This window comes from Eretmochelys imbricata, chromosome 14 (assembly GCF_965152235.1).
Source record: "Eretmochelys imbricata isolate rEreImb1 chromosome 14, rEreImb1.hap1, whole genome shotgun sequence".
Classification (NCBI taxonomy): Eukaryota; Metazoa; Chordata; order Testudines; family Cheloniidae; genus Eretmochelys; species Eretmochelys imbricata.
Window position 1 is genome coordinate 19,689,418 of NC_135585.1, and position 27,391 is coordinate 19,716,808.

General features: G+C 40.2%; 1 protein-coding gene across 1 annotated transcript in view; it reads left to right on the forward strand.

The window, feature by feature from the left end:
* The window catches only part of TBCD (tubulin folding cofactor D), a 252,362-nt gene that overhangs the window by 31,939 nt on the left and 193,032 nt on the right, over positions 1 to 27,391 (forward strand). The window contains exons 9-14 of the mRNA XM_077833123.1: positions 3,230 to 3,275; positions 6,270 to 6,402; positions 10,155 to 10,300; positions 17,149 to 17,209; positions 17,708 to 17,782; positions 24,445 to 24,539. Of these exons, the coding sequence (XP_077689249.1) occupies positions 3,230 to 3,275; positions 6,270 to 6,402; positions 10,155 to 10,300; positions 17,149 to 17,209; positions 17,708 to 17,782; positions 24,445 to 24,539 (556 nt within the window). The remainder of the gene's footprint in view (positions 1 to 3,229; positions 3,276 to 6,269; positions 6,403 to 10,154; positions 10,301 to 17,148; positions 17,210 to 17,707; positions 17,783 to 24,444; positions 24,540 to 27,391) is intronic.

A 27,391-nucleotide genomic window follows, 5' to 3' on the forward strand; every position in this document is an offset into this window, starting at 1 on the left:
ACATGGGAGTCCCGGGGACCTGTTGGCGGGTGGGGGGCGGTGGATAGGGGTCGGGGACATGGAGCTGGGGGTTGGATGGGGGTGGGGTCCTGGGGGGGCGGTTAGGGGCGGGGACAGGTAGCAGGGAGCATTGGCTGGGTTGGGGGTTCTGAGCGGTGCAGTCGGGGTGGGAAGTGGGAGGGCATGGATAGGGGGCAGGGGCCAGACTGTTTGGGGAGGCACAGCCTTCCCTACCCAGCCCTCCATACAATTTCAGAACCACGATGTGGCCCTCTGGCCAAAAAGTTTGCCCACCACTGCTCGAGATGTACAGTAGCTGCATTTCAGTAGTGGGTAGAATGTTTCCTATAACTTGTTACATTATAGAGGCTCCCAAAATAAAGCAATAAAGCTGAATAAATACAAGGTTGTTATATTCTTTTTTTTTTCTGTGCTACTATCCTAAAGGCCCCGGGACACAGCCACAGTTCTTGTAGCTGAAGCTGTGTGTGTGTGTGTGTGTATGTATGTATATGTGTGTGTAATATATATTTTCTTGTAGCTGTATATTGCACAACACCATGGGTGTAGCTACATGTTTGAAATTTGTGTGTGTACTGGCCAGCTTTTCAGTTGTAATTTTCTTAAGCAGGTCTGCTGTTCATCCAAAATGATCTGTAACTCAGTGGAGGTTGTTACATAGAGATGCCTGTTACATGTGATAAATGGCTTAAACAGCCCCCTTCCCCCCCCAGCCACCCACAACTCTTGCCATTCACTAGAAGATAATCTTCCCCATAGAAATTGAAACTGAAACATAAAGCATGTAGCATTTATTGTGTGAGAGACTCATGAATTTCAGTTGCTGAGCTTTAATATAGCAACAGTTTAAAACAGTAAGTGAAGGAAACTGTAGCCAGTTGAAACTAGTGGGGTGCTGTTCTCCTGCGTTAGTTTTGATTCATGACAAAAAATTATCTCCTGATTTAAAAAAAAAAAAAAAAAAGGTTGGAGAGGTTCAGTATTCTGACAAAAAAATACTGTAGTTTGAATATACATGTGGTTTTTGTTGTCCGTATAAATTTGTAATGAACTTAGATACTAAAGCTGGACATACTGAAATCATATAGAATTGATTAATTTTGGTTTCAGTGAAAGTGTAAACGGAACACATTGTAATAACTTACTTTTTTACTAGGAAAAGAAGATGAAGAGCAAGAATGTTGTTTAAAAAAATGAGTGATGTAGGAGTTTGTGCCGGTATCTCTTCGTAAGCTATTAAATGTACAACATTGAGAAATGTAATTAGGCAATGACCTTATGCCTTCCAGACACGTAGACTTTGCTCATTATTTGACATAGCACCTTGTTTTGAGAGGACTTTATTCTACTTGCCAGACCATAAGTGAGCATCCCGTGCCAAATTCTGCCTTCTGATACCCATAACTTTAATGGGAGCCCCACATGCATATCAGATGGCATATTGTGGATTGCAATATATTTTTATGGTGTCTTGGCTTATAACAAATTTTGTTTTCCTTTGTAGATTGTCCTCTGCCCCCAGCTCACATTTCACCATTTCAGCTCATAGTATATGTCCAGGGAAAGAAGGTTCTATGATTGTCAAATTAAGTCTTGAAAAAATGCATTTTGAGTGTGTGGGGATATATAGGCTGTGTTGCCTTTTATGCAGAAAGATAAAGTATTTTTATAAATTACTCCAATAATGTATAATGTGCTTTGAATATACAGATGATGTGCTGTCCGAACTAGATGGCAGTCTACATGGAACTTTTAATCTCCTAGGCATTCAGTATTACTGTTATCTTTCTTTTTGTTGACGCTAGGAAAGAGATCGTGATTGAAATTCTTGCCCTGGCTCTGGCCCATTTATGCTGGGGAAAAGGGCCAGAGCGGTGTAAAGGGGCTCTAAAAACCTTGGTTATGATTGGAGAAGAATTCCTCTGATGCAGGCAGTGTGAAAGCTAGTTGTAAGATTGCTTGTGAGAAAGTGCCTTCAAGTCCTGACATAGGGGCTGGTAAGGGAAGGCTTGGAGTGGGGCTGTAATACACAGACAGACATAGATTCACTCCAGCATTGTGTCACATTGAGTGACCTGGGGTGACTGGTGTCATTTAGACAGGCCCCCAGGGCTGTCTAGGGGTATGTCTGCACTGCAATAAAATACCTGCAGTAGGCCTGTGTCAACTCAGTTGGATGTGCGGGGCTCTAAAATTTAAAGTGTAGATGCAGCCCATGCCTGAATATTCAAATATATTCATTTGATTACAAGATTGTCTAGTTTAAATGTTCAGTTAGATATCCTGCATCTATGTTACTTAATACAGTAGGTTTTTTGTTTGTTGCACTCTGAATAACTCCTTGTCGGTGCTTGGAGTTAATGTGTTCCATATGTAACTTAGCAATTATATAGCAGATTTCAGTGTAAATTAAAGTCCTGTGGCATGCTCTTTTTTTTGTTACATATAGTATAAGCATAAACATATTCATATACAGTGGAGAACTTTTCTAACATGTTCCAAAGATGGAAAAGTAGTGACCTCATCACCAAGGTTGATTTAGTTCAGTGTACTATAAAAGTTATGCCCAATACTGCAATTTTATAGCCCCTCAGCCTGAGCCCCATGAGTCTGAGTCCGCTCCCATGGGCCAGCCACGGGTGTTTTACTGCAGTGTAGACATACCGTAAGTTAGGTCATGGGCATCTCCAGCCCCCATACTAGCCCAGTGTCAGAAGTGCACAGATGTGGCTTAAAGCTACATTGGGACTCACCCGTGTCTGCAAGATGTGTGCTTTGCCTCTTAGGGTACATCTGCACTGCAATCTGGGTGTGTGATTACAGCACATATAGCAGCGAAGCCATGGCATCACTGGCTTCAGTATGGGCTATACAAAGCCCATCTGGGACTTTGGTTATGTACTTAGGAAGCTAGCCCACTCTGAAGTCTGTGCTGCTGCAGCTTCACTACTATTTGTATCCAAGATAGTTAAATTAAAGCTAAGTCAGGTATGTCTATATGTGCTGCAGTCACATCTCCGATTGCAGTATAGAGATACCCTTTGAGGTGCATCACAGTATCTCATATTGTATGTTTATATATTATGGTGAGAATTTTGTATTACTGCAGGAACATTGAAGAATGCTTTAGATCTTTGGGTTTGGTAAATTGTGCTTTATAAGTTGTAATTACCATGTTCCACAAACATTTTTCTTTTTTTCCCCTTAGGCGCAGTTATTTAAACATGGCAAGAGAGACGACTGTTTACCATATGGTAAGAATCATAGAATATCAGGGTTGGAAGGGACCTCAGGAGGCCATCTGGTCCAACCACCTGCTCAAAGCAGGACCAATCCCCAAGTAAATCATCCCAGCCAGGGCATTGTGAAGGCTTACCTTTAAAACCTCTAAGGATGGAGATTCCACCACCTCCCTAGGTAACCCATTCCAGTGCTTCACCACCCTCCTAGTGAAAAAGTTTTTCCTAATATCCAACCTAAACCTCCCCCCACTGCAACTTGAGACCATTACTCCTTGTTCTGTCATCTGCTACCACTGAGAACAGTCTAGATCCATCCTGTTTGGAACCCCCTTTCAGGTAGTTGAAAGCAGCTATCAAATCCCCCTTCATTCTTCTCTTCCGCAGACTAAACAATCCCAGTTTCCTCAGCCTCTCCTCATAAGTCGTGTTCCAGTCCTCTAATCAGTTTTGTTGCCCTCTGCTGGACGCTGTCCAATTTTTCCACATCCTTCTTGTAATGTGGGGCCCAAAACTGGACACAGTACTCCAGATGAGGCCTCACCAATGTCAAGGCTCATATGCTCTGTGATATTTATTCTTAAGGGGAACTATTATCAGTTATATAGTTAAGAGAAATTGTTTTAAAAAAGAAATATGTTATATAGTTCGCTTTCAGTGCTTTTAGGTGTGACACCTTGAATCTGCTTTTGGGCTCCTGTATTATGCAGGCTTACAGCAGCCTGGCTAAGAGACGTTCCTATTAATTCAATATTAAACACTCTTCTTTTTGATCACTAATCCTGGACCAGTGGTTGGGAAAATTTTCCTGGTCTTGAAAACATTTGTGTTGGGCTACTAAAGACTTGGAAGCTTCATCCTTAAAATTGTCATTATGAATTTCCCAACTTGAATTTTGACATGACTTCAGTATTCTCTCTCTAGAACTGCTAGAGATGAATTGTTAATGCAGTAGTAAAGCTGGAATGGTCACAGGCTTTCAGAAGGCATAAAGCATTAATTTGTATAACTTGAAATAGTAACCACTAAAACCATAATAGAATTAAAGAGAGTGATCGGAAAGATGTGTTTTTTAAGACAAACTATTTTGAAATTTGCCAGGGCTAGAAAGAGATGCTTTATATCATTTGAAAGTTAGGAACTTGTAGATGGCTTGCAAATTGGATTTTGAAACTGTTACTGTTAGGTCAAGGGATTATTTTTTTTAAAGATACTAATTAATCACTTTTATACAGGACTAGTATAACAAGTTGCAGAACACTTAGGCCAGTGTAATGTTTAAATCTTTACACTTGTAGCACATTCTGTAAGAATTAGGGCTGTCAATTAATCACAGTTAATGCAAGCGATTAACTCAAAACTAATTAACATGTTGTTTTTTTAGCAAGCGTTAATTGCATACCAGGGCGTCATGCTCGGGAGGGACATCTGTGTGTCTCTGGTTCAGGAGTGCCTCTCTTCCTGCTGCCTTGCTCCACTGCTGCCCCGGTCAAGCTGTTCTGGACTGGGAGCCTGTCTGCTGCACAGAGTGGGGTGGGGATGTCAAGGTGTCCTCCTCCCCCTGTCCATGGTCGCTGCTCTGCTGGGGTCCGGGAGCAGGGAAAGCCTGTCTGTTGTTGCTGTTGGCTCAGGAGTGAGTGCTGCCCAGCTCAAAAATGTTCAGACTCCTGAGTGTTCTGCTTAAAGAGACAGCTCACCCCCAACACCCAAAATATTTCAGTAAATGACATTCTATTATCAACTGTGCGATTAATCACAACTATTTTTTTAATCTCATGATTTTTTTAATCATTTGACAGCCCTACTAAGAATGATAGCTACATGACAGAGAGTTACTTGTCCATATTAATTGCTTCTTAGGATCATACATCAAAGCATTCAGGAATCATTTTAGGTTGCAAATATAAAAGGCTTTGTTTTTATTTGTAATCAAAAACGAAGTATCCATCTTGAGTACCTTTAACACTACAACTTTATACTGAGAGAGTTTTGAGTTACTCATTTATGGCAAGAGCTTCCCTCAGCTCTCACTTTCCACCAGATTTTGAAACTTGTGATGCATGAATGTACTGTATGTCAGTGATTAAAGATAAACCTTGTAACAATACTCTAGGTCAGTTATATATATATATATATTTTTTATATTTTTATATTAGTTATATATATATATATATATTTTATATTTTATATATATATATATATATATATATATATATATAAAAAATATAAAAAATAGCACTTTTCATGTTCAAAGTGCTTTACAAACATTAATCCTCACAAAACTCTCTTGGAGGAGAGGTAGGGAGGTATTATCCCCAATTTATATATGGGGAAAACGGATGACTTGCTCAAGGACACAGAGGAAGGCTGTGTTGGAGCCAGGATTAGAATTCCTGCCTCTGTCCTGTTCTCAGAACACTCATAATAATATTTAGCGCTTTTCATGTTCAAGGCTCTTAACATACATTTTTATAATGAATCCTTCATGACATCCCTGTGAGGTATGTAAGTAATGTTACCCCCATTTTATCAATGGGGAAACTTTTGCAGTGTGGTTAAATAGTAATAATAAGTTATTTGCACTTAAATAACACTGTAAGATGAGGACCTCAAAGCACAAATATTAATGAATTTTGCTACCTAATTCTCCTGGGAGATGAGCGTTATCCTTTTCTTTTGCAAATGAGGAACCTGAGCCACAGAGAGGTTAAGTGACCTACTTAAAGTCAAATAGGAAATCGGTGGTGCAGCCAGGCATATAACCTAGATCTTGTAAGTGCAGTCCTGGCCCTTAACCAAAATTTTTTTTCCTCCTCTAAAACCAAAGTGAGTTAGTGATGGAACCAGGTTTTAGAACTTGGAGTTCCTGGTTCACAGTCTGTTGCTCAAACCATTAGACCACCTTCTCTTAATTATAATTATGCTTATGTGTTAAACATTTGTTGTTTCTTGATATTGATGGGCAGCAAGAAGCATTTTTGTTCAGCACATTTCCTTTCTCTTTTACAGCTTCTACTGTACTTGAATGCCTTGATAATTGCAAGCTGTCAGAAAGTAACCAGACGCTTCTTCGTAAACTAGGGGTGAAACTTGTTCAACGACTTGGATTGACATTTCTAAAACCAAAGGTGGCAAAGTGGAGGTTAGTTTAAAAGAAATAGAGCAAACTTACATGCATTAGTCCTTTAAACAACAGTATTGGATTTTGAAATTCAGATTTACTTATACAGTGGATGAGTAATAAAACTGGTACATATTCATTTGATTACAAGATTGTCTAGTTTAAATGTTCAGTTAGATATCCTTCATCTATGTTACTTGAATACAGGAGGTTTTTTTCTTTGTTGCACTCTGAATAACTTCTTGTCAGTGCCTGGAGTTAGTGTTCCATATTTAACTTAGCAATTATATAGCAGATTTCAGTGTAAATTAAAGTCCTGTGATGTGCCCTTTTTTTGTTACATGTAGTCAGGGGTGAAAGTAAGTCGAGTGACTTACCAGTACGCTGGGGCCAGCTCTGGCACCCAGAAGGGGTGGGGCCTAGGGCGGAAGAGGTGGGGCTGAGGGGGGTCAGAGCCATCCCCAGCCCACCCTGTAAGGTAAATGCCCCCCCATTCCTTCTCCTCCCCCTCCTCCCCTCCCCCACCGGGGTAGTAGCAGCAGCCTGGGGCTACAGGGGCTATTTAAAGGTCCCAGAGCTCCCCTGCTTCTACCGCCCTGGTCCTTTAAATAGCCCCCGTAGCCCTGGAGTAGCGGCGGCGGGGCTCCGGCTGCTATTTAAAGGGCCGGAGCGGTAGAAGTAGGGGAGCCCTGGGCCCTTTAAATAGCCGACAGAGCCCTGCAGCTGCTACCCCAGGGCTCCAGCATCAGGGCTCTGGAGGCAATTTAAAGGGCTTGGGGCTCCAGCCACTGCTGGGAGCCCCAGATGCTTTAAATTGCCCCCTGGGGAAGCCGGGCTGCCCTGGTACGGTGCACTGGCTTACTTTCACCTCTGCATATAGTAAGTACAAGCATAAACATATTCATATACAGTGGAAAACTTTTCTAACATGTTGCAAATTTGGAAATGTAGTGACCTCATCACCAAGGTATTTAGTTCAGTGTACTATAAAAGTTACACCCAATACTGTATTACAGAATTCTTACTCCCTGATCAAACGTAATGCCCATTTGGAAAAAAAACCTATTCATAAACCAAGATTATTTAGTTTAGTGAAATTCTATTGTCACCTTTCCTCTGGTGCCTGGTTTTATTTATTGCCACAGGGCAGACCCTTTTTCAGATTTCTCGCACTGATATTTTAAAATTGCAGGCTCCCTTGTCAGCTATTTTTATCATTTGGATTGTATCTTTCACCTTTGAGAAAGTCCCTAGGCTTAGGAAATTCTTTCTAGTTGTAGAATGTTCCCCTCCTGACTGCCAGAAATATCTACTTGTTTAGCAAGCTGAATACTTTCACTTCATTGCATATTGTGTTTTCTCTAAGTTGCACAAATGGTGATAGTAGTGGCATTGAGTAAATGGTCTTTTATTAAAGTATTTAATTTTATTAAACCTTTTCAGTTTCAGGAGTAGTGGAAAACTGTTTATATTTTCAGCTTTATTTTAATCTCTAATCTATTTTTTTAATCTTTCAGTTAATCAAATTCCCTTTCTTATGTCTTTCCTTTTTACCATCTTAAGAGTTTGCTTTCAGTGGTAAGGGTCAAAAATTGTCTGCTCACCACACCCTTTGAGGTTGATTGGAGCAGGGAATTTTCATGTAAGTGCAGAATTTATCCCTAATTTTTTTCATTTTAAACATGGACGTGTCAGATGTTGTAGCATTATTTGCTTCATTTTGTGTACATAAATGACAAACTTAGCTCTCACGTGAAGAATGATGATATCTGTAATTGTTGTGTATGTCTGAATGTACAAAAAGTTAAATTATCAGTCATGTAGTGTATGTAATCATATTGGCCTTTGATAACTTCATTATTTAATATTACAGTTTAGCTCTTACCATGGCTAATTTCTATCTAATTAACCTCTAATGGTAATAAAATGTAGTGACTGAAATGGAAAAGTTCTAATATACATTTCCACAGTTCTGTACCTTTTTCTCACATTTGGCATGATTTTCAAGCACCATGGAATACAAAACAAGCCAAGTTTTGAAGCTTCAGTTATCTGAGATATTGGAGTATAAAATTTCTGATTTAAAAAAAAAATAAGAAAAGGGTGTGTAAATGCTTGAATAAGTGAAGATGCATTACAGCGAAGACCAAGCATGGAAAATTACTGCTCAAAAGAAACCTTTTTCAGAGCGTTGCGAGCAACTGACAGAAGATTAGAATTGAATTTGGAATTCAACTTTAACTATACTGAGTCTCTCTAGGTCTTTTATAATAATGATTTGCATTTGTTGGGCAGCTTTCTTACCAAAGAAACTTGGATCACTTAATAAATGTAAACTGATGGACAAAACTCATATAGGAATCACTTCACTTGCCGCTGAGTTAGACCTATCTCTGAGGTAGAATCTGGCAGTTGTTTTACAGTGCACAGCAATTTAGTGTGTGAAGTGCTGATAAACACTATGTCCACATGAATTGAGATGGGGAATTTGAGGCAGAAAGTAGTCATTCAGCTTATAATTTTTCCAGGATGCTGGAGTTAACTAACTGTCCTGCTTTTGCTATAGGTGACTTGGGATCTTAATCTTAATTATTGTTTGTTCTCTCTGTGTCTCAATTATCCTACACTATGGGTGTACAAAGTAGTTTACAGGCAACAAAAAATATATGGTCCCCTTTCTCCAAGAGACTCATCGTCTAGTTGAGATAAATGTCTGAGTTAAAAGGTAAATGGAGGGGAAAAGGAGAGAAATTATAAGCTCTCAAATTCTCTAGTCTTTGCGTGTTCAATTTAAAAAAAAATGTATCTAAGTTGGCATGGAAGTGGAAAGAGGTGAAGGAGGTTGTATAGCATATAGTTTCATTTCGGAGATTTGGAGAAGTATAGAGAGGTTGGCTGAGGACAGTTGTGAAGGAAGGAAAGGAGGCCTGGAGGAGTACAGGGTCCAAATGGGCAATAGTATGTGCTGAGAGAGAGAAGCAGGGACTTGAGGAGTAGTTAAAATTTGAAGATGGAAAATAATTACCACATTTAACTTGATACTTACATTGTGTCCAAAAGATGATTCCTTCAGTTGCACAGTGCTTCCTGGTACTGTGCTGGAATATTGACTTCTTGTTGTCTTAGGTTATGTCTACACACTGAGCTAGGGGTGTGATTCCCAGGTAGCATACATGTACTTAAGCTATTGTTGGTATAAATAGTGGTATAGCTGTGGTAGCATGGGCAGCAGCGACATGGCTTAGCTGTGCTGAATACAAACCGTTCCCAACCTGTGGATATGTACTCCGCAATCGGCATTGCTAAGCTTTTCTGCTACTGCCTATGGTACTGTGGCTACGCTGCTATTTATACTGGTGCTAGCTGTCACTGGGCTATCGCAAGTACATGTCAGCAAATTGGGAATCATACTCCAAGCTCATAGTGTATACATAGCCATAGAAGGAAGGATGCTACCTACTGAATCTCTAGCATATTTTCTGAGGCAATTAGGTGTTTAAGGAGGTGTTTCAAAGTGCATCTGTTTTGCTTGTGAAATTTGATAGCTCACAGCATAAGGTGCTGTGAGAACACAAGTGCTATTGTATGAACATATATATGGTGTTCTTTGAGTACTAGAAAAGTGTTTTTCTACAGTAGATTAAAAAATACTACCGTGAAAATGTACTACACTGAGAGAAGGTTTTGAGGATGGCATATGGTGTGTTCCAGGATCAACTTGGTAGGCACACACTTAAACAAAAAATTGCAAATAAACTTTGTTTTCTGTACAGGTATCAACGTGGTTGCAGATCTTTGGCTGCTAATCTGCAGTTTTCTGCCCAGGTTCCAGTTGCACAGAACGTAGTAATTGCTGCTGTTGATGCTGCTGATGATGAAGAGGAATATGACATTCCAGGAGAGGTTGAGAATGTTATAGGTGTGTTGGATCCAAATAGAAATATTTTGTTTAGCCAGCAGGCATTACAACTGGCAACAACCTGGGATGGGCTTAAGAAAGAATTATGGTTACACAAACCGCTGGTAAAGTAATGGAGAAAATTATAATATGATGTATCTGTGTATAATTGGACAGGGTTTACCATATTTTGTAAAACTATGCCATGGTTTTCAGCATGTCACTTTTCCCACAAACAAAAATGAATAACTCCCATGGGGGGGGGAACTATTTTACTTTGAAACACACTTGCCCAATCTTATTCAGTAACATGATTCAGATCTTTCTGCTTTTGGAGTGGGACAGAATGAATTATATTATGATTTTAAAAAAGGTCCAGATTGTGTTCAAATAAAGTTTAAAGGCCTGCGGTAGGTCTGATTTGAAATTTTAAGCTGTGGTAGAATCAATGGTACAGCTTATTGTACCTAGGAATCCTAACATATAGTGTATGGTCATAAACATAGTGCTCAGCTAATTCATTGATTGGTATGTTATAAATATGTAGGCATTAACAGCAATAGAGGGCTCACAGCACTGGGCAATGTAACAAGCCACTCAAAATACCAAATTTTGTTAAAAAATGTATTTTGTTTAAAAAATACCAGTACTGCTGCTTTGAGTATGTGTCAGGGTAGATCTCATTTGAGGTGCTTATAAGCCTCACACACACACAATTGGAGTCTTTCAAATAGCCATGTCTGAGCTTGTGCATGCTCTTTTATCACCTGGTGCTCCTGTACAAGGGCGTAAAAAGTGGGACAAGGCAGCTCAACCACTCCTGGTGGACTCAAAGCCTTTAGGCTTCAAACCTTGCGCTTCCTCCGATGGGCTAATCCTGCAAACATGAGCATAGCACATGCCTGTTCTGCTTGGGTGAGACTCGTATACCAGAAAGATACCTAGGATGCTGATCGTTTTCTTCTAGGACTTGAAAGTCACAGAATGCCCAACTGAAGCTCCACTTATTGGAGCAGACAGTGAAGGTTTCTTTGGACTGAAGGAGTCTGGTACTGGAGAAAACAATGTCTGGAAACCTTCCCCCCTCCCCCCTAGCAGATGAGTGACACCCAAGGCCAGCACAGAGAAAATCCTGGAAATGAAAAAAGACCTGGTGCCAGTACTGAAGTCCAACATGGAGAGAGATCTCTCTGAGCATAAGGACAGAAACTCTAGGTGGAACTCAGTGCCTTCCAATAGAGACAGGTTTCAGAGTAACAGCCGTGTTAGTCTGTATTCGCAAAAAGAGAAGGAGTACTTGTGGCACCTTAGAGACTAACCAATTTATTTGCGCATAAGCTTTCGTGAGCTACAGCTCACTTCATCGGATGCATACTGTGACATCATTATCATCTGGACCCATGGAAAAGAAGCCCTTGAGGAATTCCACCATGATTTCAACAATTTCCATCCCACCATCAACTTCAGCCTGGTCCAGTCCACACAAGAGATCCACTTCCTGGACACTACAGTGCTAATAAACGATGGTCACATAAACACCACCCTATACCGGAAACCTACTGACCGCTATTCCTACCTACATGTCTCCAGCTTTCACCCTGACCACACCACACGATCCATCATCTACAGCCAAGCTCTGCGATACAACCGCATTTGCTCCAACCCCTCAGACAGAGACAAACGCCTACAAGATCTCTATCAAGCATTCTTACAACTACAATACTCACCTGCGGAAGTGAAGAAACAGATTGATAGAGCCAGAAGAGTTCCCAGAAGTCACCTACTACAGGACAGGCCTAACAAAGAAAATAACAGAACGCCACTAGCCGTCACCTTCAGCCCCCAACTAAAACCCCTCCAACGCATTATTAAGGATCTACAACCTATCCTGAAGGATGACCCAACACTCTCTCAAATCTTGGGAGACAGGCCAGTCCTTGCCTACAGACAGCCCCCAAACCTGAAGCAAATACTCACCAGCAACCACACACCACACAACAGAACCACTAACCCAGGAACCTATCCTTGCAACAAAGCCCGTTGCCAACTGTGCCCACATATCTATTCAGGGGACACCATCACAGGGCCTAATCACATCAGCCACACTATCAGAGGCTTGTTCACCTGCACATCCACCAATGTGATATATGCCATCATGTGCCAGCAATGCCCCTCTGCCATGTACATGGGTCAAACTGGACAGTCTCTACGTAAAAGAATAAATGGACACAAATCAGATGTCAAGAATTATAACATTCAAAAACCAGTCGGAGAACACTTCAATCTCTCTGGTCACTCGATTTCTGATCTCAAAGTGACTATCCTTCAACAAAAAAACTTCGGAAACAGACTCCAACGAGAGACTGCTGAATTGGAATTAATTTGCAAACTGGATACAATTAACTTAGGCTTGAATAGAGACTGGGAGTGGCTAAGTCATTATGCAAGGTAACCTATTTTCCCTTGTTTTTTTCCTCCCCCCTCCCTCCCCCCCCGACGTTCTTGTTAAACCCTGGATTTGTGCTGGAAATGGCCCACCTTGATTATCATACACGTGGTAAAGAGAGTGATCACTTTAGATAAGCTATTAGCAGCAGGAGAGTGGGTTGGGGGGAGGTATTTTTTCATGCTTTGTGTGTATAGAAAGATCTTCTACACTTTCCACAGTATGCATCCGATGAAGTGAGCTGTAGCTCACGAAAGCTTGTGCTCAAATAAATTGGTTAGTCTCTAAGGTGCACAAGTACTCCTTTTTCCAATATAGAGAGATCACATAAAGCCTCTGAGGGAAAACTCACTAAGCCCCTCAGTGAATCCAGGGTTATTGAGAAGGTGCCATCTATTATCATGGCACCCATGAAGTTTACCATGATTCCATCTCCTCTGATCCAGATGACTGCGCAATCATCTGTGTCGTGTTAATTGGCAGAGTTGCTAATGGTACCACTGTGCATGTCATTGCAGACTCTCGCATGTGATTCTGAGACTGTCGGAAATTATCCTCGCACCAAGACAACTACTGGTACCACTGATACCAGGAGTGCCATATGTATCAGTGCTGCCCTTAGAGGAAATCTATTCTTCATCCTTGTCACTAGGACATTCTTTCTTGCCTTCCTTGAGTAGGGAACCCTCTCCCCTGAGGTCAGCAGGTGAGACCATGGACAGACAAGGCAGTTCTCCCTTATAAGGCCCTACTGCAATCCCTCTGGAACCGGCACTGGGTTGGCAACCATCACACAAGCCAGCTGGACCCTTCTGGAATACCACGATAGTCCTATTGGACTCAGTGGGATCCTTCTTCACATACTTCCAGGAGCGGATCCCCATTCCATTCCTGGAAGAGGAGGTTGTACTGCTTGGTGACATCTCTGGCCAGACCACTGTTGCTGAGCCAGGAAAAATGCCAGGTAATGCCTGACATGGGACCAGAGGAGCAACACAGTCCTACTTCACCTTCCAAAGATTTGTTGTCCTTGTTACCAAATGAGACAGTAGCCTCAGTACTGATACTGGTGCTGGACTATTTTAAGATGTTCCAAGATCTGCTTATGAGAATAACAGACAATCTAGAAATAGAGATGTCAGTTAGCTAAAAAGATTCTCAGGTTGTTCAATTACACTGATGATATCCATGACAAGGGCACTGATGATGTGAAGGGCCTTGTGGCTTCAAGTTTCAGGCATTCCCAAGGAGGTGCAAGCCATGATAGAAGATCTGCCTTTCGAAGGGAAGGAGTTGTTTAGCAAACACAAAAAAGCTCTGAATTTCTCTGTAGCATGGGACATGGGTCACTTGCTGGAGGATTCTTTGCTCCTTAAAGTCTTTAAACCATGATTTGAGGACTTCAATAGCTCAGACATAGGTGAGAGGTTTTTTGCAGGAGTGGGTGGGTGAGATTCTGTGGCCTGCATTGTGCAGGAGGTCGGACTAGATGATCATAATGGTCCCTTCTGACTTTAGTATCTATGAATCTATGAACTCCAAAGCTACACTGTTCTCCTTGGGAAACTATACCCAGCCCCCTTACTGAAAATTGTGTCACTAGTGACCATGGATGTTAGAGAGGAACTAGGCATGTCACACATGCTTGATTATCCTTCCAAGAAAAAGCCCAGAAATAGCAGGGGATGCCAGTCTCCTCTTCTGGCACATGGTGCTAGCATCACATCAACAAATTTAATGGGACTGTCAGGAACTGCATCAGGAGCAGTTCCAAGCATGGAACCTTTGGAAGCCACCTTATCCTAATCTGCTGGGTATGGTCTGCTATAACTTCAGACATACATCATTGTTCATGGCTATTCTATCCAATTTAATTCCTTACTACCCTCCATTCTTCCCTTTCCCTCTTCAGAGGCCCTTCTTATGAGAGCCTACCATAAGTAGAAGTGGCCTTGTTGCTTTGGCTAGGAGCCATAAAAAAGCTGTCACCTGAATATAGGGGAAGAGGCTTCTGCTTCTGCTATTTTCTTACCCTTTCTTCTTCAGAAAATTTTTGTCCTTGGGAGACTCAAGAAATACATAAGACATCTCAGGTTCAGGATGGTAATGCTTGCCTCCATCACTCCATCTCTTCAAGTTCATGACTGGTTTGTGGCTCTTGACATGTGTGGCGTGTACTTCCACATAGCCATCCTACCCAATCCAGAGGAAGTACCTAAGATTCACAGTGAGGCCCAACTATTACCAGTACAAGGTACTGCCATTTAGACTCTCAACGACACTCAGATTCTTCATGAAATGGTTAGAGGTGGTAGCAGTATGCTTAAGGAAAGAGGGCACTCACGTCTACCTGTATGTGGATGATTGGCTGGTCAGAGGCAGGTCTCTGCAGGAGACTGAGATAGCCCTAGAGTATGTCGTCCTCTTGTTTGTGCAGCAGTCCCTTACTGTGAACTACAAGAAATCATCTCTGTCCCCATCACCCTCAAATGAGTTAATAGGGACTGTGCTAGACTCTCAATTGGCAAAAGCCTACTATGCATTATGTATATAAGCCAGAAGCAATCAAGCTGTGGACGTGGTGTCTTCGCCCTGGGATAACCCCATTGGCTCTGAACCTTCCATGAGTCAGCAACAGCCTGGCAGACTTTTTGAGCAGACATGCAGCAATCAACCATGAATGGTTACTTTGGAAGTCCATCATAGAGCTGATATTGGCTCATTGGGGGATTCCCAGAATAGACCTTTTCACCATGAAAGACAATACCAAATGCCTGATCTTTTGCTCCAGAGAAGGCATGAGCCTGGGCTTATTGTCAAACTCCTTTCTGCTACAGTGGATAAAGATGTCATATATCCCTTTCCACAGATCCCCCCCAAACTCCAGGCTGATATCCAAATGACAGATGGGACAAGGCCACACCTTATTGACCAAGGCAGTTTTGGCTGTCAGACTTATTGTGGATATCAATCTGCTGTGATCTGCTTCCCTTCCCTCCTTCCAATCTCCCAGCTTGTCTGAATATAATATCCCAGAATCATGGTCAGATACTGCACCTGGACCTACAGTGACTAAGTCTGAGGGCTTGGATGTTGGCTGGTTCAGCATTACTCACAGAGACTGACAAGTTCAGGAAATTCTTGGACAGAGCAGAAAGCAATTTATAAGAAAGTCCTTCTAACCAAAATGGAAAAGGTTCTCTATATGGGCAGTCCAACATGATCTAGATGCAACAGAGCCTGAATACTGAAAATAATTGACTGCTTGCTGCTATTGAAGCTTTTAGGAGTCCTCAGCAACTACGGTCTTTGAATTGCAAGGCATCTGAGAGGGTTGCAGCCACCCAGCCCTTTTTGCTTTCACTGGGAGCACAGGAATATTGCATGTGTGATCCAGAGGTGCCAGCTATTAAAATGTTTCTGAACTTGCATGATTGAGGTGCATGTGTGCCTATAGTGGGATCCATGTTGACTACAACATCATCTCAGAGAACCACAGTTACTGTAGGTTAAGTAACTGTTCTGTAAACATTGCCCCAACCTTGTCCCCTGCATCCCAGGGACAATTAATTGCGTAAGAAAACAGGTTGCAGTACCACTGATTTCCCCGCTTTGGGAGTTTGCACAGTGGGAGCTGCTTTAATAGTCCAGACAGTATAGGCAAGAGAGATGTGCAGATTCATTGTATTCCCTGACTCATTTGGCCATATTCTTCTCTGGCTAGTGCTGGAGACTGTCTGTCGATGTGTCCCTCCCTCTCTTTGTCCTGTGCTGGCTGTTTTGTAGGCTCTCTAGCAGGACAGTGTAGCCTTCTATTTGAGTGCCTGTTACCCCTTTCCTCTCTTTCACCTTTGCCTCAGGGCCTCAGCTAAGATATGCAAAAGCAGACATAGGGTTATGTGTGCACTGCAAGCAGAGGTCTGGCTGAAGCACCTGTAGACATTTCCCAAGCTATCGTTGAACTATCTAGCTTGGGTAGCAATACCAGTGAAACTGTGGTATCATGGGCTAGCTGTTTGGGCTATACCAGCCTGCCTGGGACCCCTTCCTGGGTATGTACTCAAGAGGCTAGCCTTTGCTGCTCTGGTTTCACTGGTATTGTTAGCTTTGATCTAGATAGCTTGGATATGTCAGGATGGCTACGCGTGCTGCAGTCACAACTTTGAGTGCAGTGTAGATGTATCCTTAATCGCCGTGCTAAATTACAGAGCTACCATCTATTCAGAAAGCACTAATACCCCTTGTTTGCTTTTGTGGCTTCAAATTTCATTTTTGTCACAATCATAACAAGTATGGGTACAAATGTTTTTGTTTAAATTAAGAGCTGGTTGTGATAATAAGGAAATGAGTTTTGAACATTTGTGGAGAATTGCTCTAAAGAACTTGGAGTAATCTGCTTTGCTTAAAATAATATTCTCTACAGAACAATTGCTGATTGGATTGAAAGACAAAGACACCATTGTGAGATGGTCTGCTGCAAAAGGGTAGGTTTCTTCTATTTAATTTAAAACTAATAGATTAGCATAACAGCTGAATGTTTCCCAGGGCTAAATAACTGCATGTTGTTTTCTCAGTGTTATCGGTTATTTATGATGGTTGCAACACAAGTGATGACATGGAGCCCGTGTCTGCTAGTGTTCTTGGATGGAGGTAGAAGTGGTGGGGCAGCGAACTAGGAAATTTTAACTAGGGTTGAGTTTGGAATGATGTGTGAGGATTTTACTTGGGGCTTTTTTGCAATAGTGTTTCTTCCCAGTTGGCTGGTCCACGTTTTCGTCTTTTCCATTTGAAAATCTTATTTCTTTGTTAAGCACATTATTTTGTAGCTTTTCAGCTTGTAGTCTGACATTTGTGTCCTAGTGTGACACTGTTGAAATAATGCATTGTGTCGTCTGTAGTTTGAATCCTGTTATCTTAGTGTAAACTTTTATCTTAAATTACTGTAATTATACAGCAAATCACTTTTCTTCTCTTTTTTGCAGGATTGGTAGAATAACTGGAAGGCTTCCAAAAGAGTTAGCTGATGATGTGGTTGGATCTCTGTTGGACTGCTTTAGGTAATACTATTTTGTATTTATGCAATAGCTTGCATCCTTGGATCTCAAAATGCTCCTATGCTGTGTACATAATTTCACAGCTGCCATGTGGCCATTTCTGGAGTGGGAGGGCAACATTCAGGCAGGCAACTGGCCCATAGCACATATAAAACAATAAGGAGAATTGGAATTTTGGCCAAGGGCATGGGGCAAACACCTACATGTGTGAAAAGTACTACTGGAACTTTAATGTCCATGCAAGTTTGGACCTCATTGTTAGGGTCTCATTGAAAGAATAAAACAGAATTTTGTGGTGGTAGGAGGTGGTTTGGATTAGTGCACTAACTTTTTCATGACAGATCTGTGTTCAAGTTCTGATATGCTGTATGTGAAATTGAACTTGATGGTTTTTCCTATCCTAGTATCCAGTGAATATTTCTTCACACAGCAAATTATGTAGGCATAATTTGCTATGACTTGCAATGTGGCATTTTTCAGGTCAGGGGTGAGGTGCATTGGCAGAGCAGTGTGGGAAAGTTTGAACAGTGTCCTCCTACACTGTTTGTGACTCTGGCTAGTACTGATGTATTATGTTCATGAACACCGCAAAATTGGTTCAGAAGTATAAAAAGAAAGAGGGAATGTTTTCTTGTACATGTAAGAGCAGAATTGTTGCATATGTGAAAACTAAATTGCTATGAAACCCTTTTCTTCCCATCCAAAGTTGCCTATTGTGTTTAGAATCAGCAGAAAAGCTGAGGAGTACGTGTACGTTTGGTTTACAGGTTACTTGTCCTAGCGTTAAACATTCATAAGTAATGCTTGGCTTTCTGAGGTGGAAGTGTATGGTCATGGTTGTCTTGCTAAAAACTATATCAGCTTATTGCATTCAGGATCCATATGTGCCTTTTGTTACTCAGCGTAGGCAACTTTGCAAGCATCCAGTCTGTATTAAATGTTCTTCCTTAGATGTGTTTTTTTCTTTTCTGCAGCCTCTAGCATGCCCAGGGACAATTTAAGGAGTGTAGTAACTGTGTCTGATATCAGGGGGTAGCTATGTTAGTCTGTATCCACAAAAACGACAAGGAGTCCAGTGGCACCTTAAAGACTAACAGATTTATTTGAGCATAAGCTTTCGTGGGTAAAAACCCCACTTCTTCAGATGCATGGAGTCATGCTTATGCCCAAATAAATCTGGTAGTCTTTAAGGTGCCACCGGACTCCTTGTTGTTTTTGTGTGTCAGATGTTGGCTTGCAGATTACCGTTTGCAAACTAAATAAAACATGGTAAGAATTTTCTATAATGGGAATATTCAAATAAAGAAATGTCTAAGAATGAAACAGCAGTAGGACAAAGGACACTATGGAACTTTTAGCACATGATCGGAGGGTATACCCAGCTAGTTATTCTGCAACAGGCTAGAGCATTGTAGAGTTACACCCCAGTTTGCTGCATACTAACTCACCAAATAAACATGCCCTCTGTGTAGCAGGAAACCTGGTTTGTTTTCTGAATATTGGAGTAGATTTGTAAATACTTTATACTCAGATAATCTCACTCTGGGGACAAAGTACTAGATATACCTTTTAAAATCTCTGAGGATACTCAGAAACTGTTAGCAATAATGGTCTCCATAGAATGTCAATCAAAATATGTAGAAAATGTATTTTTGTCTGGGTCAAGAAGAGGGAAACCATATTATATATTACACTTCAGTCCAGAGAGTAAGTGAGTAAGAAGAATAATAAAAAACAGAAGGAACTAATTAATACATATGATGTTGCTTTTTGCTATGGGAGTCACAAATTTTGTGATTCTTCCCCCCCCCCCCCGCCCCACATACAATTTTTTTTTTAAACCATCATGATAGTTGATATTCTGTGGGGCTTATTTTTATTTTTATTTTTTTTTGGCCTGTGGATTAATGATATACTATGCATGTGAATGAGTTTCGCTTAGAATCTTGAGCTGCCCAATAAAAAATTGTCCAGCTTAGGTGGCTAAGCAACCACACTGTGTCAACAAAAAGAACCAGACTAGTGAGATGTTTCATTGCTCCAGGGTTAGAAAGCTTCACTTTCCCTCAAGGTTTTTTTTTTTTTTTTTAAAAAGATACAAAACCCAACCTCAAAACATTTCAGAAATCAAATTCAGAGAGAGATGGGCTTGGGTAGTATAGCTATATAGCTGCCCGCTATTAACACAATATGAGCATGGCTAGTTAATTGTACTTAAGTGTTCACAACACTTGACTTTTTTTTAGTTACTGATTTGCACTTTACTTAGACTTTTTTCACAATTATTCTCCCATGGTTTCTCCCAAAATACTAGAATAAAAATGCCTTATTTAGGGTGGTTGACACAATGCTGGAATATCGACTTCAGTCAGCAATGGCAATAATTCTAGCATTCCTTGGCTTATCTCATCTGAGATAGGTGTAGAACGGACACATGGGAAACATTTTCCTCTGTTTTGTATTGTAGCAAGGAAATTGCAATGGAGAAGCATCCGGTAGGTACATATCCATTTTGTGCTGGAGGATATAACTAGACCTTATGCAGAGAGGCTAAGACTTGTAAATCAGCACTAAGTGTGGCAAACTGGTTAGCAAGTAGACCCAATAGAAAATTCTTCAATGTGTCCAACTTCAGGCTTGGTATGTATAAGTTACTATTTCAGCACAGCCTGTTTGTATTTTTTAGCTGTCTGGATGAATTCTAATTAACAACTAGATTTCATAAAACTATACAAGGTAATAAGTAGCTTCAGTTGCTTCCTTGGATTCTCCTTCACAGGATTGCCATCTTGGATTTTGTGATGAGCTGGCAATGCTGAATAAATTAAATTGGAGAAACATTTACTTGAATTGAAGAGTAAAGATGAGATACTCTAGTTTATGTACATAAAGAGAAGTGAGAATGGAACTGATCTACTTGAACAAGAGTCGCTTGAGTCAATATGAAGAATTTTCATGACAAATGTGCAAATGTACAGATTCAAATGTATATTTGAGAGTCTCGCTATTTAACAGTTTAATAAACAACAAAATCCAAGTCAAAAACTGATTTCAAGATGTATGCTTAGCTGGAAAACAGATCAGAGAGATTATACTAGTGGTGCTGGTCTGGACTGAACTGGACTGCAGTCTGCCTTGGCATGGGCTAGTGAGGAAGCATCATATCAACTGCAGTTCTAGCCCTGGTACGGAGTACAGAAAATTTTTGAATTGCCACTGGTGTGCTGTTCCATCTCATGTTTCCAGTTGTCTTTGCTGGGATGCCACATGGTCCTGGACAAAGAGAAGCTTGCAGTGCTGTTGTGGGAATGAAGATGATGAACCTGGTGGCCAGGATTACTGTGAGATAGGACTGTGTAGAAAGGTGCTGTGTGGAGACGGGACAGGCAGAGGGAACAGGTTTTGTAAGAGCTGCTCTTGAAAAGGACTGAAGCAAGACAGCCTTTTTAAAGACTTCTGCTGAAATCCTGGCCACTTTGTTCTCTAGTCTTTCATCAGCCTGAATGGAATTTCTGTGGAATACTGAGTAGAAGCAAAAGCTCATACCAAGAGGATGGGAGGGGAGAAGATTTAGTGACCAATTGCAGTGACCTGTCTGTGGTGCAGGGTGATATTGGAGGCAGTACCAGGTGGTAATATGGTATTCCTCCCCCTCCCCAGGTTGTTCTGCAGGGAATGTCAAGTTACATACACTGGTTGTATTCTTGGCACTTGATCACACTTCTGCTATATCTTATTAGTAAGGTTATGATTTTGGTGTGGAAACTTTCACATCAGAGGGACGGGAAAAAAATAAGTCACAGGTCACTAAATAATGTAGTTTTTGCTTCATCAACATATACAAAAGTATAGTGTGCCTACTGAAAGGTGCAGCCTGGTCGAGGGGTTGGAGAGTGAGCTCACTGTGCAGCGGTGGCTCCTGTGCCGCGGGGCTGGGGCTGCTCTTGTCCAGGTGTTGCAAACTGGATCATGTGGTCACAGCACCGCTCAGGTTTGGCCCATCCACCTCTCTGTAGGAGATGAAGCCCCTCAAACACCAGGTCCCAATGCCACTCTATAAATTATACTCGGCGCTTCAAAGACCAGTAGTTAGTTGCTATATTTTCATTTTTTTTTTTAAAAAGATCTGTTTTTCAAATCTGGGTGATTAATAATCTAATTAGTAAATAGGTGACTTCCTTTTTCTCACACATTAATAGGATGTACTGTAGGCAAGGAAAATAGAAATCTGCTGTGAATTTTGCACAAAATTTCTCCTAAAAAAACTGAATACCAATGGGGATTTTCATTTTGTATTTTGCTTGGCCCTACTCTTTTATAATTTAATGCCAGTAATTGCTGGATATAAGATGGGTCATTCTGAAATATGTTAATTTAATTATGTGAATAATAAGAAAAAAAATAAACAAAACTAGGTCAAAATAAATGGTTAGATAATCTGTAGATATTTTCTGAAACTGCACAGATATATGATAAAATATATTTCAACACATGACTTTTGAAAGGGGCCTACCTTATAGTTTTTCAGACATGTTTGTGATGAGTGATGGGGGATTTTTGATAGGGATCCATAATCCACATTACTTATGCCTAATTTAAATATTGTTACTGATTAAAGATATTTTTAATGACTACTTTTATATCTATGTGAAAGCACTGAGTAATGCAGATTATTATTGTTGTTAATTAATATTATCTAATAGGAAGTAACATTTAACTTGCTTAGATTGGCATCTAATTTTAGTTCAGCAACTTTGGTAATGATTTTCAATAATAAATTGAATGTTTTGGCTTCACGTGTGGAAGCTAGTAAACCATTATAAGATGGGGAGGATTGCTTCTTTAGGGCTATTGTTTCTATCTGTGTGGTTGCAGAGCAAAAAAAAAAAAAAGTTTGAGTATGAAGACTGCCTTCACAATAATGAGGGAGAAAAATCTTTCTCTTTAATATGAGATCTGAAGTCCAGCAGAACTTGATGGAATTAACCTAAGTTAATGATTTTTTTTGCACTTAGATATCTGTTGTCCTTTTGTCTCAGGAAGCTCAATTAATTCACCAAAGTATTTATTTTTCACCAATTTAAAACTCTTAGAAAATATTTTTATAAGGAAATGCTAGAAGAAAATTATTTCCTTCATACTCACTGCATATGTACCTAGTGGCATAGACAGAAAACTATTCTCATTGAAAACTCTGATTAGACTTTAGTATGTGATATTTACTTTGAATGACTTAGAAAGTGTGTGATACCTTAGCAATTGAAGCAGCACAAACATATTTTTTTTTAATATGCAAGGTTTTGGACTACAAAGGTTTACAAACTTCTTTGCACATGTTGGTTGGTGTCCAAGATAAGAAAATATTCTGTTACTTTTTTCAGTTACTAATTTGACTATTGTGGTTTTAATATGCGGGATTTTCTATGTCTATATGTGCTTATATCACCACAGTATATGGGCTCCTCCAAAGTATTTACAAATTAAAATAATCATTTCTCCTCTTCTTGCCCAGCCTTTTAGAGAAACAGCTTGACTAGTTTATAGGAGTTATTTTATTTTGTTGTTTTGTTAGAATTTTTTTATTTTATTTTTGGTGTGGGTTTTGCTATTGAAAGGTAAAAATCTAATGTGCTGTGTTTTGTATTTTAGAATGAACTAGATTTACCTGTACTGAGGTGCTGGGATTTACAAAGGAGACCAAGGTGCCCAACTCCCTGGGTCACCTTTGACAGTCCCAGCAAGAATGCATATTCTAATCGTGGCTGTAACTATGCATTTTTCTGTTTTAAAAAATTAGATTTATGCTCTGATTAGTGTAGTTCAAAGAAACTACACTTTGTAAATATCGTGCTATTACTAAATATTAAAAGTGAATGTATTGAGGATCCTTGAGGATCTTAAATTTGAAAATTTTAGAATTCTTAGTGGTATCGTATTGTTTTTAGGTTTTCTTTCTTATTATTAACTTAATACAAAATAAAATGTTCATGTGAATATGATGTTGCATTCTACAAGTCCCCCCCCTCATTTGTTTCTGCTGTCTCTGCAAAAGTGTCTAAATCTTGAATCACTTTTGGTATTCTTGCTCTAGATCTTAATTATCAGCCACTGCAGGTCACGCCAGTTTGTTTGATGTTTTTTGTATTGTGGATAAAAATCCACTATGGCTTAGTGTGAAGTCTGCTCTCTCTCATATTTTACTTCTGATGTAGACAAGCACGTGTTTGTTCTGGAGATAGAATGCCATTATATTAATACACTGTACCACCTACCCATTTTATACTCCTGGTTTTTGTCATGCACCAGGTTACTGAAAATAATTTTCTTTTTGATAATGAGATTTGATAATAATTGGCACACGAGTATCTGAAGTTGAACTTTTTATTTGTATTTGAGGGTGAGTATGTTTATATCAATAAATGGTTTAAGCACAGTGTTATTTATTCAGTTGAACAATTGCACCATTAACATGGTAGTTAAAGTAGGAAAGAACAAACATTTAAAAAAAATATTTATGCAGTGGTTCCTGTATTTAAAAAAAAAAAAAAGTCTGCTCTAATACTGTGAATACAAACTGCAGTAGACAAATAGTGATTTGGATTACACATGATAAAACCCAAAATGCTCAAGTTAAACTTAACAGTGTTTCTGTGTTCTAAAATTAGTTTCCAGGAAACAGACAATTCTTGGCATGGAGGATGTCTGGCTCTGGCTGAATTAGGCAGGAGAGGATTGTTACTCCCTTCCCGAATCGCAGATGGTAAGTTTCTTGAACCCCAATAATATATACAGTAATATGATATAACCTGTGGACACTGTGACCGGCTCCCCCCTCGGCTGCAGCCTGGGACTGTGCCCCCTGAACTCTCCCCGGCCTGGGCTGTCTCTCACAAAGACTTGCAGCAACCCCTCCAGGAGCTGTGATCATTCAGCACAACTGCATGTGGATTCCCACACCCAGCTAGATTGCATGAATGCCACTCGTGAATCACACAGAGAAAGGCACCAGCCAAATGCCCCCGGTTCCCAGCACTGTACCCCAGGAATATACTGTCTTGCACTGCTCAAGATGGGCAGTGCAAATTTATTAATTAGTTCACCACTTCAGCAATGGAAAGTGGACATACACCAGCCTTTGCGAAGCTGAGCAGATTGCCCCACATTTCATACAAGCTCACGGATAAAGATAACCAATTAAACAAATTTATTGACTATAAATGGTAGATTTTAAGTGATATTAAGTGATAAGCAAAAAGTCAGAGTGGTTACCAAAAGAAAATATAAGCATGCAGTCTAAACTCTCAATTCTATTAGACTGGGCAACATCTAGATTAAGCAGTTTTTCTCACCGCACTGGATATTGCAGTCCTTAATATACAGGTTTGTTCCTTAAACCTGGGCCAATCTCCTCTGTTGGAGTCTTGTCTTCTTCTCCGTGTCTTAATTCCTTGCAGTGAAGGTGAGGGCAGGAGAAGGGCCTGGTATGTGTCCACTCTGTTTTATATCCTCAGTCCATGTGCTTGGGGAGCACAAGTCCAGACATGTCTGGGGGGCATTGCTGAGTCTCTCCAAGCAAGGTTGAGCAATTCCCCTGGTGTGGCCTCATGCAGGTGAGTCATTGCATTGTAGCTCCCTTGCTGGACAATGGTTGTTCGACACCCCGCCCGGGCGTTGGTTATTTTCTTTGCTGTTGCCTCTGGGGAGCTAATATCTGTCTGATTCTCCAACTTATAGCATGTTTTAGTGACCACCATACAACACAATTCTCGTAATTTCATATGCATTAATGATACACATATATGGATAGAGTAGTGACTTTCAGCAGTTCATAACCTTTCCTCTGATACCTTACAAGGCATGCTTTATATGTAAGATCATGATTATATGAAAATGAGGAATATGGGGGTTACAGTATGCTCCCCCAAGGTGTAGAATGTATCACACTGTCTTTTTGTTATGTGTATTTTAACTACTAAAAAGTGCCACATTTTTCTAATCTACCAAGTGGTGTTGTAAAGAACTTTGGCAGAGTTTATATATTGTAAAATACAAATTGAAACAAACTGCCGCCCCCACCCAACAACTGAACAAACGAAAATGATCACCTAAGTCCCTTAATTTAAGATTATCAGATGTTGTTGAAGTGCTTGTACTGGAAGAAGATAAGGCTGGATAGAAAAGCTTGCCTATTTTCTATGTTAACCAATTTTTGTGCGCCAGACTTTGGTTTTAGGTGCCTAGAGAAGGGCACTGGCTTGAAATAATTGTCTTGCCTCACTACTAAAGTAATTTGCCATACTGTTGAAATGATTGAGACAGAGTGGACAAAGTGTTAATTTTCAAAGCCGTACATAGTGTGTATATATATATAGAGAAAAGCTCCAGGATCACATCAGTGAAAGCTTCATGGCCTCCAGCTTTTGTCCTGTTTTTGAAAATCTATTGATTCTTTATATTCTCTTTATTTCAGTACTGCTCCTCTTCATTCTCTGTCTCCATAAAATGACAAAGGCCAAAACTGTATAGGTCAGGAATACAGGATGTCTTTTATCATTGCTTAAAATGGTTCACTTATCATAATTTGGCAGAGCCTCCTTTTTTTATTTCAGTATAATTTTAGAGGTTTTCCTCCTACACAGAAAATCTTGGTACCATGCAAATATCTTTCTGCTTATACCACTATCTAATTACTTCGGCCCCAGTCCTGCAAATTTATATATAATGGTTAACATTAAGTTGAATAGTGCCATTGAACTAAAAAAGTTAAGCATGTGTGTAAGTCCTTACAGAATTGGAGGCTTAGACCTTTATACCTGGAATCTGATAGCCTGATAATGCAACATTTTTCAGTAATAATATGGAGAATGTCAACTGTAAATTAAGGGGTGTCAGGAAGTTTGGAATCAAATGTGGCTGGTTGGAATCCTGGCTCTGCCAGTAATTTGCTGTATGCCACTGAGGCACATCACTTTACCTCTTAGCCTCAGCTTTCAACATGTATGAAGTGAGGATGACAGTGATACCTCCCCTTCCTCCCTCACGTAGATGTTAACAGTACAAACATCGGTAAATCTTATCTGAATATGCATGGGCTATATATGTACTAATCTGTGGGTTTTTGACCATCAAATTGTTTCATGGACGTTCTGAGGGGTAAAGAAAGATGGAAATAAAAAAATTACGCTTTGCAGCAGCCTGTTTACTTTGATTGCACATCTACATTTTGTGATCTGAGGATGGTAATGACTTTCCTGCAGGATTCCTGCTTATGATATAATTGTCTTTATATCTTTGGCTACGATACTTTCATTTAAACAATTGAACACCTATAACCTCAAAATGAACCTTGATAAAATAATATAGGGGTAATCTTTAACAGGGCCCTGTAACAGGTTCACAACAACACCAACCCCGCTTTTTCCTCTCCTCCTTTTCATTTAGGGCTTTGTAGATCAAAACCCACATTTTCAAACTCCACCCTGAAGGCAGCCAGTGCTGGATATGCAGCACAGAAGTCATGGTTTCTCACAAAAAAATCCTGCTTTATAAGTGGTCTGCTCTGTCTTGCCACTTTGATGTAAGGTGTATCCCCATATAAGAGTGCATTACAGT